Genomic DNA, 14,343 nt, shown 5'->3' on the forward strand with positions numbered 1-14,343 from the left:
ATTAAGATCAAGAGCTGCAAGCTTGTCTCGCTAATACTGCATTACTTCAGACTCATGGGTGCTAAGTTAAGTAATTTCGGTTCCCTTGATTTTTCTTAAACACCATGGCTTAAATGTGTAACTCAACATGTTGCATGCACATCAGCTCTCCATAACATTTTATTTGTAATGTTCATGAAGTTGTTGTCAAACACTGCAGTAGTGTTCAGTCAAGGGTTTTTCTTGGGGTGGGGACAGGGGCAACACTTTTCTCTGGATGCTCGACTGGATGCTCTCCTGTGCAGCCGATTGCGTGTATACCCCAACCCTTTAGTTTTTCAGCGCCGGCACAAAAGGACTTGAGTAGGAAACTTCTAGGTGCACCCAACAAGATGGACACTATGCTTTGCAGCTTCAGAACTAGTCTTCAGATGTAGCCAGATGTTCTGTTTTCCCAGGGAGTGTGGTAACAAGTCTCTTTACTAGAAGTCATTGTAATTCTGTATAGGCTTCAAGTTGCTTTGTTGGGTTGGGAGGGGACTGTGTATTTGTGACTCTTGCAGATTAAGTTAGGTGGCCCACCCTTCAAAATTCTACATTCAAGTCTCCATCTACGGTTCATAAGGGAGGAATCCTTCACGTTCAGGCCTGTGGTATTTAAAAGCTCCTCCAGAGTCGACTGTTGGACATAAAGGTTGGTTTTTGTCAATTCAAATTAAACTACTACAGAAATAAACATGCCTGTTTAGAATGTCCACATTTCAGGCTATAAGACTGTTGAAATCCTGAGCTCTGTGAAAGTCACTACATCTGTTTATAGCAACATATTCATTTACACATTGTAATATTCATACACACAAAGAACTATATTTATTTATTTAGTCTATAATAATTCTCATTCTGCTACATCTTTCTATTCCCTTTCATCATATTTCTAAGCTACATAAAAATAAATGAGTGCAATAATTCATATCTGTTCATACCTCCCGATAACTGCAGCTAAATCATGACTGCACATGTTTATATTCACCTTAGCACCTTATAATGTTTATTGGCACCTTTTGATGTTTATTTTATTTTTTGCACTAGTTAATGACATTGTACTTTCTTGTTTATTTGCACTAGTGTATTGGTATTTTGTATTTTTAGTTACTCTTATTTTATTATCTTCTGACACTATCACATGTTGAGCTGCTTGAGGTGCCTGGGATTTAAGATTTTCATTGCCAACATGTACGCTGTATCTGTTGTGCAGATGACAAATAAAGCCTTTGAACCTTTGAACATTTCACACTTTTGGGATAACAAGGCTAATCTATATCTAAGTTTATATGCTGTCTATTTGGTCTATATCTACAAGTTAAATACAGTCTATATAGTCTTGATCTAAGATTATATACAGTCTATATGATCTAGATCTACAAGTTCATATACAGTCATTATGGTCTAGATCTACAAATTTTAATACAGTCTATTTTGTCTAGATCTGCACATTTATATACAGTTGTGGAGGTGAAGGGGCTGGGAGAGCACCTTCACCTGCACCACAGATGAGAGCTGTTAGCCGATTTATCCTAATGCTTGAAAAGGCAGCAGCAGAGCTGCCTCAGAGGAACACACACTGGGGAAGAGACTGGGCGAAGCTAAAGGTCCAGCAGAAAGTGCTGGACCCTTTAAGTTAAGTGTTTTGTGACTTGTGTAAAAGTTTAAATAAAAAGATGTTGCTGAGCCCCAAATGGTGTGACTGGTTCGTCTCTGGCTGTCATGGTTGGAACCCTGTGGCATGGTCTACTGCCACAACAGTCTATATGGTGTAGATCTACAACTTCAAATACAGTCTATATTGTCTGTTACTAAGTCTATATACAGTCTATATGATCTATATCTACCAATTTAAATACAGTCTATATGCTGTAGTCTGGTCTATATCTACACGTTTATATACAGTCTTTATGGTCTATTTCTAAGTCTTTATACAGTTTATATGGTCTGCATCTAGCAACCTAAATAGTCTATATGGTCTGCATCTAGCAATTTAAATAGTCTATATGGTCTGGATCTACAACTTTAAATACAGTCTATATGCTGTAGCCTGACAGACAGACGTCATCTGAAAGAAAAGAAGTTCAAATCCAGTGTTCTCCATACACAGATAGTTACAGAGACTGAAACTCAGGGACAGTTAAAAACAGGTTTAAAGCCACCATGTATGTTTTGTCAAGACAGTAAACATCATCTTCATCGCTATCCTGAGTTCAAAAGGAAAGCTCTGGAGGAACGACGGGAATATGTGAAAGGAAAGAAACTTTGCTATGGCTGCCTGAGGTCAGGCCATAATGCCAAGGACTGCCGCAATAGACATTCATGTGATAGCTGTAAAGGAAGACATCCTACGCTTCTCCATGATGACAACTACATTAAAGCCAAAACCACGTCAGTCTTAAATCAAAGCACCACAGAGGAAACAGCAACCACATTGTCTCTCAGTGTGGAGACTAAGGAACCAACTACTACTACTTTGATGATAGTACCAGTGTGGGATTCCTCCGTTAGCAATCCAGGCATAGAAAGGCTTATTTATGCCTTGCTTGATACCCAAAGTGATACAGTCTTCATTGACCAAGAAGTTAGTGATAGTCTGCAGACTGAAACACATCCTGTAAGGCTGAAGCTAACAACAATGACAGGAAAGGATTCATTAATGCATAGTCAAAGAGTATCAGGTCTGAGAGTGATAGGTTACAGCTCTACAATCCCCATTGATCTCCCTCCTGTTTACACCAAGGACTGTATACCAGTGAATCGAACACACATTCCTACCTGTGACACGGCACGGCACTGGAATCATTTAATGAAAATAGCAGATTAAATCCCACCACAGCTGGAGTGTGAAGTCGGTCTGTTGATCGGCTACAATTGCTCAAGGGCGCTGGCACCACGGCAGATAATCCTTGGAGGAAATAGTGAACCATATGCAGTTTGGATGGACCTAGGGTGGAGCATTGTAGGCTGTTCATCACCACACCATGACTCACCAAACCTCACTAATATGTGCCACAGAGTTGCTGTCAAAGAACTTCTTCCAGTGACTCCAGCAGAGGCACTTAGGGTTCTCGAGTCTGACTTTAAGGACGCTAGCAAAGACGGAAAGACTGTGTCTCAGGATGACATCCGCTTCCTGGATATGTTAAAGTATGGAATTCAGAAGAACATTCATGGACATTACGAGATGCCACTCCCCTTTAAAGAGAGACCCTATCTCCCTGACAATAAGCAACAGGCCATGGTATGGCTCAGTCACCTTAAAAGAAAGCTGGTGAAGGATGACAAGTACAAAGAACACTATGTTGATAGAGCTGATAACACCTTATTATCCAAGTAGATCACTTCGTTCCCAAAACACAGGCTCTCTAGTGGTTCCAAGAGTCTGTAAGAGTAGAGCAGGAGGTAGAACATTTAGCTATCAGGCTCCTCTCCTATGGAACCAGCTCCCACTCTGGGTTCAGGAGGCAGACACTGTCCCAGCATTTAAAGTAAAACTAAAAACCTTCCTCTTTGACAAAGCCTATAGTTAGGGCTGGATCAGGTGAGTCCTGAACCATCCCTTCATCCCTCTATCTCGTTTCAGATAACTCTGGCACCGGGACTGCAGGACAACAACGACTACCATCACCATTGCTAGCATTAATTACAACAAATCAGTAATTTCATTAATATATATAATCCTGTTGTAGATCACTACATTGTTATTGTTATAGTCAGCCCTGATAGTGATTGGTGCCCAATTGTTCCCGGTCTCTCTCTCTCCACCTCATCTCTCTCTTCTCTCCCCCGCTTTCCACCCATCTCTCCTTTCCTCCCCCCTTACTTTTCTTTCCTCACCCCAACCGGTCGAGGCAGATGACCGCCCACATTGAGCCTGGTTCTGCCAGAGGTTTCTCCCTGTTAATGAGGGAGTTTTTCCTCCCCACAGTGCTTGCTCATTGTGGGAACTGTTGGGTTTCTCTACGTTAATATTGTTTTAAGGTCTTGACCTTTAAATGTAAAGTGCCTTGAGATAATGTAAATTATGAATTGGCGCTATATAAATAATATTGAATTGAATTGAATTGAATATGTAAAGTTTATGAATGAAATCATCAGAAATGGTGAGGCAGAGAAAGTTCATGATCAAGGGAAGGGAGGAAGGATGGTATATCCCCCACCACGGAGTTTACCACTCCAAAAAACCTGACAACTGCATTTTGAGTGAATTTATCATACAATAAGGTCATGAAGAAGATAATTACATTTATTTTTATACTTTTTTTCATAGCTCTTACAGTGCGTTCAAGTGTACCAGGTTCCTACAATAAAAACTTTGGACCATCAGTTTAAGAGCCGGGGATGCTACAATATGGTCTATTTCTACAAGTTTAAATGCAATCTATATGGTCTATATCTACCAATTTAAATATAGCCTATATAGTCTCGATCTTAAAGTTTAAATACAGTCTATATGGTCTAGATCTACAAGTTTAAATACAGTCTATATGGTCTAGATCTACAAGTTTAAATACAGTCTATATGGTCTAGATCCACAACTTTAAATACAGTCTTTATGGTCTATTTCTAAGTCTTTATACAGTTTATATAGTCTGCATCTAGCAATTTAAATAGTCTATATGGTCTGGATCTACAACTTTAAATACAGTATATATGCTGTAGTCTGGTCTATATCGACATGTTTAAATACAGTCTATATGGTCTATATCTACAAGTTTATATACAGTCTATATGGTCTATTTCTACAAGTTTGCGGGGAGGAAAAGGAAGCCATCTATATCAAATAAAGCGAAAAGTGGAAGGTATTTTCAAAGGGCTCTCCCTGGGCTGCAGTGGATGGACCACAAAATTAGATGTGTTAGTGGTGATGAATCGAGACGATGTTGATGAGTCTGGGACATTTGGGCACCAAAATGGCAATGGGGCCTTTGATGGCAAAGATAACTCTGGGGCCTCTGGCAACCATGATGGCTCTGGGGCCTCTGGTGGCGAAGATGGCATTGGGGCCTCTAGTGGCAGAAATGGCCCTGGGGTCTCTGGGGCCTCTGGTGGCAAAAACGGTATTGGAGCCTTTGGTGGGACTTTCATCCGTTTGCAGCGGATATATATTTTTTCCTAAAAGTGGTGTGTATTTTGTGCCTGCCAGTGGATTGAAGGGGTCTGTCTGTTGCGGGTAAGAGCAAAGTCTTACAACTGCTTGGATCGATGAAGTTCTTGCTGTACTCTGTGGTCCACAGGAGCCCATTCTGGGCTCTCTGAGAACCGGGCTGCTTCCTGTAGGATCTAGACTCCTACAAACCCAGAGGACCACAGTTTATATGGTCTGCATCTAGCAATTTAAATAGTCTATATGGTCTGGATCTACAACTTTAAATACAGTCTATATGCTGTAGTCTGATCTATATCTACACGTTTATATACAGTCTATATGCTCTATATCTACAAGTTTATATAGAGTCTATATGGTCTAGATCTGCATGTTTATATACAGTCTATATGGTCTAGATCTACAAGTTTAAATACAGCCTATATAGTCTAGATCTACAACTTTAAATACAGTCTATATGGACTAGATCTACAAGTTTAAATACAGTCTATATGGTTTAGATCTACAAGTTTAAATACAGTCTATATGGTCTAGATCTACAACTTTAAATATAGTCTATATGGTCTAGATCTACAACCTTAAATACAGTCTATATGGTCTAGATCTACAACTTTAAATACAGTCTATATGGTTTAGATCTACAACTTTAAATACAGTCTATATGGACCAGATCTACAATTTTACATACAGTCTATATGGTCTAGATCTACAAGTTTAAATACAGTCTATATGGTTTAGATCTACAAGTTTAAATACAGTCTATATGGTTTAGAACTACAACCTTAAATACAGTCTATATGGTCTAGATCTAAAAGTTTAAATACAGTCTATATGGTTTAGATCTACAAGTTTAAATACAGTCTATATGGTCTAGATCTACAAGTTTAAATACAGTCTATATGGACTAGATCTACAACTTTAAATACAGTCTATATGGTCTAGATCTACAAGTTTAAATACAGTCTATATGGTCTAGATCTACAACTTTAAATACCGTCTATATGGTCTAGATCTACAAGTTTAAATACCGTCTATATGGACTAGATCTACAAGTTTAAATACAGTCTATATGGTCTAGATCTACAACTTTAAATACAGTCTATATGGTCTAGATCTACAAGTTTAAATACAGCCTATATGGTTTAGATCTACAACTTTAAATACAGCCTATATAGTCTAGATCTACAACTTTAAATACAGTCTATATGGAATAGATCTACAACTTTAAATACAGTCTATATGGTCTAGATCTACAAGTTTAAATACAGTCTATATGGTCTAGATCTACAAGTTTAAATACAGTCTATATGGACTAGATCTACAACTTTAAATACAGTCTATATGGACTAGATCTACAACTTTAAATACAGTCTATATGGTTTAGATCTACAACTTTAAATACAGCCTATATAGTCTAGATCTACAACTTTAAATACAGTCTATATGGACTAGATCTACAACTTTAAATACAGCCTATATAGTCTAGATCTACAACTTTAAATACAGTCTATATGGACTAGATCTACAACTTTAAATACAGTCTATATGGACTAGATCTACAACTTTAAATACAGCCTATATAGTCTAGATCTACAACTTTAAATACAGTCTATATGGTCTAGATCTACAAGTTTAAATACAGCCTATATAGTCTAGATCTACAACTTTAAATACAGTCTATATGGACTAGATCTACAAGTTTAAATACAGTCTATATGGTTTAGATCTACAACTTTAAATACAGCCTATATAGTCTAGATCTACAACTTTAAATACAGTCTATATGGACTAGATCTATAACTTTAAATACAGTCTATATGGTCTAGATCTACAAGTTTAAATACAGCCTATATAGTCTAGATCTACAACTTTAAATACAGTCTATATGGACTAGATCTACAACTTTAAATACAGTCTATATGGTCTAGATCTACAAGTTTAAATACAGTCTATATGGTCTAGATCTACAAGTTTAAATACAGTCTATATGGACTAGATCTACAACTTTAAATACAGTCTATATGGTCTAGATCTACAAGTTTAAATACAGTCTATATGGACTAGATCTACAACTTTAAATACAGTCTATATGGTCTAGATCTACAAGTTTAAATACAGTCTATATGGTCTAGATCTACAAGTTTAAATACAGTCTTTATGGACTAGATCTACAACTTTAAATACAGTCTATATGGTCTAGATCTACAAGTTTAAATACAGTCTATATGGTCTATTTCTACTGTCTTTGTTCACTGTCGTTGACTTAATAAAGTTTGGAGAGAGAAAAGTGAATGGTTAAGACTTGAACCAATCAGACAACACTTTGCTGCTGCTTCGCAACCACCGACCAATAGGAGGCCAGTGTGTACGCGCGGATAAACGGGTTTGTTGTGTTGTCCTCTCCGTCGTGTTTCGCGCAGGTACCGTTGGATTTGAACATTAGAAACATCTTCAGCCTGACGGAAGATGAGTCTGTCTCTCAGGTAAACAGTCTGTCTGTCGTCACTGCTCCACCACAGCTCAGTGTAACGCGCCAGCAAGTCTCCCCCCTCTGTGTTAGCTAGCGTTAGCACGTTTGACAACTCTTCCGTAACACGAGCTGAGGAACTGACCGTCTGTGCTGTTGTTGACTTCTATTCACCACATCCCACTGTTGTGTCTGAAGTGAGTCTCATGGCTGCGCTTCAACTCTGTAGTTCCCTTTCAATGAAGCTCTTAAAGGAAGTAAAGGCTGTGCAGGGATTTCTGCTACAGTTTGTGTCTCTATAACCATCGTTTTGTATTGCGTTCTTTACACTGATTGCTATACATCGCGTACTTAATGGTTTGAAGTGAACTCATTTAGTTAAACATCTTTAAGAAGAATCGATGTTTACCTCTGTGTCCCGGGGACACAGGGACTCAAATGACAGTTCGTGGTATTTGTCTGGACCTGGTCTGATGTGGTCAGGATGGTTGAATCTTCGTCATAATTCCAGACTGTCTAACAGAATGTGTACTGCGCTGTAGTATAACACTGACATTTATATTTTTAGAACTGAGCTTGCTGCAGACAAAGCCAAACGTCGGAAGAGGAGAGAGCTCACCGAAGACCAGAGACATGAAATCAAAGAAGCGTTCGAGTTGTTTGACACCGACAAAGATAAAGAAATTGATTACCATGAACTGAAGGTGAGCAGCCAAGGACTGATAGTTCTTTGAGAGACATCAGAGGGCAATCAAATGATTTAACGTATTCAGAGCATAAGATGCTTTTCAAGTCTCACATCTCTGGATCATCATCATCATCATCATCATCATATAAATAGAACAGACTGGAATCAGGTCTTTATGTTTTAGGATATGTGTAACCCTCCTGTTTGTCCCTCCAGACAGTAGTTTGTATAGTCAGGGCTGAGGTGATGGCTAATACATGGGTAAATCCTGTAACTACCAGGGTCACACCAAAAAACTTAACAAAGTTATTCATGGACGGTACATTACACACAGTCCTATCAGGGAGTGACCCGTCCCACAAGAACAAGTCCAGGTGTGATACTGTTTTTCATCTTTACTGCACTTCTGAGACGGTTGATATCTGATGAACTACTGTGGCTTTAAATATGAGAACATCTTTAGATTAAGGGCCTATACCTTAGGACTGTCCATGTGCTGTCAGTTTGTTAAACTCTGCACAAACAAATAGACCATACAAAGAATCGGCTGGTTTATTTAACACTTACCTTGGATGTTATGTGTAGGTTGCCAGTGTATTTGGATGGTTTGTGTCCAACCATCTTAGGTGACAGCCTGTATCAAAGAGAGTGAATTTATTGAAAACAATAAAAAACAGGTGAGTCAGAGAGCCACGATGTTGTACTTGCTCAGTTTAGCTAAGACACATTGAGTCGTGAATAAAGGGGGTGTAAATGTATCCATTGTTATTCATTCATGGATTAAGAAATGTCCTCATGCTTAAGTTTTGCCACATATTGTTTATGACGATTCAAAATTCTCAACAGGTGGCCATGCGTGCACTTGGCTTTGAGGTGAAGAAGGTGGACGTTCTGAAGATTCTTAAAGACTATGACAGAGAGGGAAACGGAAAAATAACCTTTGAGGATTTCAATGAAGTAGGTAAGTTTGCTTTCACCTCACCTGAAACTCCACAGATTGAGTAGAAAGTGAGTGAGATGAATCATGACGCGCAGTTTGAGCACATCTCTCTGAGCTTCAGTAAATCCTCAACACCTCCATCTCTTTCCACAGTGACCGATCGCATCCTGGAGCGAGACCCAAAGGAGGAGATCATGAAGGCCTTCAAGTTATTTGATGATGACGAATCAGGAAAGATCAGTCTAAGGAACCTGAGGCGTGTGGCTAGAGAACTCGGGGAGAACATCAGTGATGACGAGTTGCGCAGCATGATCGATGAGTTTGACACAGACGGAGATGGAGAGAGTAAGTGGCGGCGACTGTTTTCACTAAAAGTAATCAACACCTAAATAAATGGGGAGCCAGTCTCAAACACAATTTATTGAATTTGAATAAAGTGAGGTAGATACGTGGACAGATGACATGTCTGTTCAATTCTGAGGACCAGTAATAGAAAGATGTGATAGATCCCTATTTAAACCGGTTTATTTTGACCCTGTGTACCAGTAAAAATGATGAAGGCTTCAAACATTCCAGCATCATCGGGCTAAATGGTGCAGACGGTACAAATGATGCAGATGGAGTTCTGTACTGTTTGAGGTGGTGGATTATCAATCACTCTATGGAACAGCAGCAGTTCTCACACCACAGCCTCAACAGCACCTCCTCATAATAAAACAACACTCACACCGATAACTGCTGGACTAAGTTATGGCTTTAACAAATGAATAGTTTGTATGCACAGGTTGTCAAGCCTACTATTCAGCCAGATTTAAGCTTTCAAAGTGTTTCGCCACTAAAATCTGATACAGACAAACATCACCACAGATTTAGGGTCAGTTCACCGTTCAGCAGCCTGCAGAGAGAAGGTGAGTCTCCATTGTCAACCGTAGATGAACCATACCCCAGACAGCCACTGGGGGGCAGACACACAGCACTAAGTCAATAAACCAATGACTTGGTATGTGGCGGTTATACTTATTAGAACCATAATGTGCACACAGCTCTTCCTGCTAGAAACATATAATAATAGTCTTTTTGTACAAAATTGTAATCTACATTTATTGTCATAATACATATGATCTTACATTTTTATTTGAGAGGAATTGTTCCGTGTATTGTGCTTTGACTCAAATGAGGGTGAGTAAGAATATGAGCCTGCAAAGTGGTGCTGCTTTTCCTTTGATACGATACTAGAGCTGAAACAATTAGCAATTGATTGTTTCTTGATTGACAGAATGAATTTGTTCTCGCCTGGAAGCAAACTCAACAATTTATGGAGTTACTCTGCTTTTATTCTCAGTTATGTGCAGGTTGGCTGTCAAGAAAATGTCCGACTCTTCCTTGGAATTTGTTCTCACTGAGCATTAATGTGCACAGTAATTTTCTGCCTAAACTTTTTCTCTCTGTTTTTCTGTCATCCAGTAAACCAGGAGGAGTTTCTGTCCATCATGAATGGAGACTCCTGATGAGGAGACTGTGTCCAAGGTGTATAATGGAGGCTGCGGATGTTGCTTTGGATTGGTTTTCAGTCTGAGTAAAACGAACTGACTGAACATGTGTGAGTATGAAAGTGGACAAGTGTCAATACGGACTCGCGGGTGTGTCCCTGAGTACGACCTATACGACGATACTTGAATTATTCCATTAAAAGACTGGATTGTCTGACAAGTTCAACATCGACTGCACAGCTCGAGGCAGATGACGTGTAGGCTGTTGTTAAAAGCTGTTGTCATCATGCTTATCTGTTTTTCACCTTTGTTTCAAGTGTTGTTGACCTTTACATGTTTCTGCTTTTAATCAAGTGTGGTGTAACTTCACCTTCAAAATTTGTATCAAAGACCAAACCAGCTTCGATGAATTGGATTCTTTTGTTGCAGGTGATGACATTCAGAAACAGATGTTCTGTGTATTCTGTAACACACATTTCATACTGTAGCTGAACATTTTTGACTGGTTGTATGTGCAGTTTACATAACAAATATATTTGAATGTGCTATTTATTTTGTATAGAATAAAGTGGTTTGCCAGCAGGTCTTTTGCTTTTATCTACGATTGGTTGTTTGTGTCCAATAACTTCTCTCCTCAATATTTGAGTAGGGAGTAAGAGGTCCAAAATACATAAAACTCAGTAATACAATGTGAATGAATGAATGATTGAAAATCATCTGTCACTTCATTCAGTTCACACATCAGCTTCATCACAATTGAATTTAATCTAAGGACCTCTGTAGACAGGAAGAGGCCTGGACAGAGGTGTGTGCAGCCTACTCTGACTGTGAATGATGGAGCTTTAATTATCTTCACATGACAACCATTAGCCTGCAGCCACAACAATGAAGATTCGACCTAAACTATAGTATGTGGACTTGGCTTCTCACATGTTTGACCTGAGGTGGCTGGACTGTGGTGTTATCACTGTGATGATGTTTTCAGTTAAGTCATATCAGCAAATGCGTCGCTCCACATATCAAAAGCCATGGAAAGATTGTGAGCTAGTAGTTGTGGTTGTTTTAGTCTCTGTGGTTGTTTTGTGTCTCACTTTGATTGTTGTGTCTCTGTGATTGTTTTTGGGTCTTTTTGACCGTTTTGTCTCCCTGTGGTCGGTGTGTCATTGTGATTGTTTTGTCTCTTCGGGTTGTTTAGTGTCTCTTTGTGGCTGTTTTGTCTCTTTGTGGTTGTTTTGTCTCTTTGTGGCTGCTTAGTGTCTCTTTGTGGTTGTTTAGTGTCTGTTTGTGGTTGTTTAGTGTCTCTTTGTGGTTGTTTAGTGTCTCTTTGTGGTTGTTTAGTGTCTCTTTGTGGCTGTTTTGTCTCTTTGTGGTTGTTTTGTCTCTTTGTGGCTGCTTAGTGTCTCTTTGTGGTTGTTTAGTGTCTCTTTGTGGTTGTTTAGTGTCTCTTTGTGGTTGTTTTGTCTCTTTGTGGCTGTTTAGTGTCTCTTTGTGGCTGTTTAGTGTCTCTTTGTGGTTGTTTTATCTCTTTGTGGCTGTTTAGTGTCTCTTTGTGGTTGTTTAGTGTCTCTTTGTGGTTGTTTTGTCTCTTTGTGGCTGTTTAGTGTCTCTTTGTGGTTGTTTTATCTCTTTGTGGCTGTTTAGTGTCTCTTTGTGGTTGTTTAGTGACTCTTTGTGGTTGTTTGGTCTCTTTGTGGCTGTTTAGTGTCTCTTTGTGGTTGTTTAGTGTCCCTTTGTGGTTGTTTTGTCTCTTTGTGGCTGTTTAGTGTCTCTTTGTGGTTGTTTAGTGACTCTTTGAGGTTGTTTAGTGTCTCTTTGTGGTGGTTTTGTCTCTTTGTTGTTGGTGTGTCAAGGTGCTGTTTTGTCTCTCTGTGGTTGTTTTGTCTATGTGATGGTTTTGTGTCTCTTTGTGGTTGTTTTGTCTCTTTTTGCCTGTTTAGTGTCTCCTTGTTGTTGTTTAGTGTCTCTTTGTGGTTGTTTTGTCTCTTTGTGGCTGTTTAGTGTCTCTTTGTGGTTATTTTGTCTTTTTATGCCTCTTTAGTGTCTCCTGTTGGTTGTTTTGTCTCTTTGTGGTTGCTTAGTGTTTCTTTGTGGTTGCTTAGTGTCTCTTTGTGGTTGTTTAGTGTCTCTTTGTGATTGTTTTGTGTCTCTTTGTGGTTGTTTAGTGTCTCTTTGTGGTTGTTTTGTCTCTTTGTGGTTGTTTAGTGTCTCTTTGTGGCTGTTTTGTCTTTTTGTGGTTGTTTTGTCTATGTGATGGTTTTGTGTCTCTTTGTGGTTGTTTTGTCTCTTTGTGCCTCTTTAGTGTCTCCTTGTGGTTGTTTATTGTCTCTTTGTGGTTGCTTAGTGTCTCTTTGTGGTTGTTTTGTCTCTTTGTGATTGTTTTGTGTCTCTTTGTGGTTGCTTAGTGTCTCTTTGTGGCTGTTTTGTCTCTTTGTGGTTGTTTTGTCTCTTTGTGGCTGCTTAGTGTCTCTTTGTGGCTGCTTAGTGTCTCTTTGTGGCTGCTTAGTGTCTCTTTGTGGTTGTTTTGTCTCTTTGTGGCTGCTTAGTGTCTCTTTGTGGCTGTTTAGTGTCTCTTTGTGGTTGTTTAGTGTCTCTTTGTGTTTTTTTTGTCTCTTTGTGGTTGCTTAGTGTCTCTTTGTGGTTGCTTAGTGTCTCTTTGTGGTTGCTTAGTGTCTCTTTGTGGTTGCTTAGTGTCTCTTTGTGGTTGTTTTGTCTCTTTGTGACTGTTTAGTGTCTCTTTGTGGTTGTTTAGTGAATCTTTGTGGTTGTTTAGTGTCTCTTTGTGGTGGTTTTGTCTCTTTGTTGTTGGTGTGTCAAGGTGCTGTTTTGTCTCTCTGTGGTTGTTTTGTCTATGTGATGGTTTTGTGTCTCTTTGTGGTTGTTTTGTCTCTTTGTGCCTGTTTAGTGTCTCCTTGTGGTTGTTTATTGTCTCCTTGTTGTTGTTTAGTGTCTCTTTGAGATTGTTTTGTGTCTTTGTGGTTGTTTTGTATGTGTGATTGCATCTTTTTGTGATCTTTTCTGTCTCTTTGTGGTTTTGTGTCTGTGCTCATTTCTGATTTTGTCTTATGGACGATGAATGTATGTGTCGAAACTGAGTTTTCATTTTGTCTCAGGACAACTGTCTATGTTTTGTCGAGGTTTGCACGGTTGCCTGCAGAATTGACTTCAGAAGGTTGAAACAGGCTTTGAGCTGTTCCTTAATTGACCACCAGAGAGAGCCAGTCATTCATTGAAGCTCAACACTGAACAGCTCATAGTAACATCAGCTTCAGAACTATGTGCTGTTTATTCTGTTCTTTTAAGGCACCGTCATGAAAGTTACACTCACACAAATCACAGTGGGTTCGACACTTTGTAAATATTTGTACTTAAGTTCCAGAGCCTGGGCTGACTCACTGAAGGGACGAGCAGCTGTGCATCGAATTAATATGTACTGTTACATTCAAAACATTCACAACAGCAAACGATCTGACCACATCAAACAATAAAAGAGATACTTGACTTGCTGATGATTGAAACCACAATGGACCCAAAGCCCAACAGTATACATGAGAGCAACACTGAGAAATCCCATGTGGTGATGATGTATGTGTCGAAATAATTGACCAACCACAAACCGCTTTAGGCGGA

At 39.1% G+C, this 14,343-nt stretch overlaps 1 protein-coding gene and 1 long non-coding RNA gene across 2 annotated transcripts; one reads left to right on the forward strand and one right to left on the reverse strand.

The window, feature by feature from the left end:
- Positions 1 to 141: 141 nt before the first annotated feature.
- Positions 142 to 1,152, reverse strand: LOC138405460 (uncharacterized). The gene is made up of 2 exons (XR_011239196.1): positions 1,010 to 1,152; positions 142 to 658 (listed from the first exon to the last, which is right to left on the reverse strand). It is a non-coding gene; the product is annotated as an uncharacterized lncRNA (long non-coding RNA).
- A 6,297-nt stretch (positions 1,153 to 7,449) lies between these two features.
- On the forward strand, positions 7,450 to 11,298 carry cetn3 (centrin 3). Its single transcript, XM_020081773.2, has 5 exons — positions 7,450 to 7,614; positions 8,167 to 8,302; positions 9,133 to 9,247; positions 9,380 to 9,571; positions 10,691 to 11,298. The coding sequence occupies exons 1-5, from the start codon at positions 7,598 to 7,600 to the stop codon at positions 10,732 to 10,734; spliced, it is 504 nt and encodes a 167-aa protein (XP_019937332.1). The 5' UTR covers positions 7,450 to 7,597; the 3' UTR covers positions 10,735 to 11,298.
- The last annotated feature ends 3,045 nt before the right edge of the window (positions 11,299 to 14,343 follow it).

The sequence above is a fragment of the Paralichthys olivaceus genome, chromosome 18 (assembly GCF_024713975.1).
Source record: "Paralichthys olivaceus isolate ysfri-2021 chromosome 18, ASM2471397v2, whole genome shotgun sequence".
NCBI lineage: Eukaryota > Metazoa > Chordata > Actinopteri > Pleuronectiformes > Paralichthyidae > Paralichthys > Paralichthys olivaceus.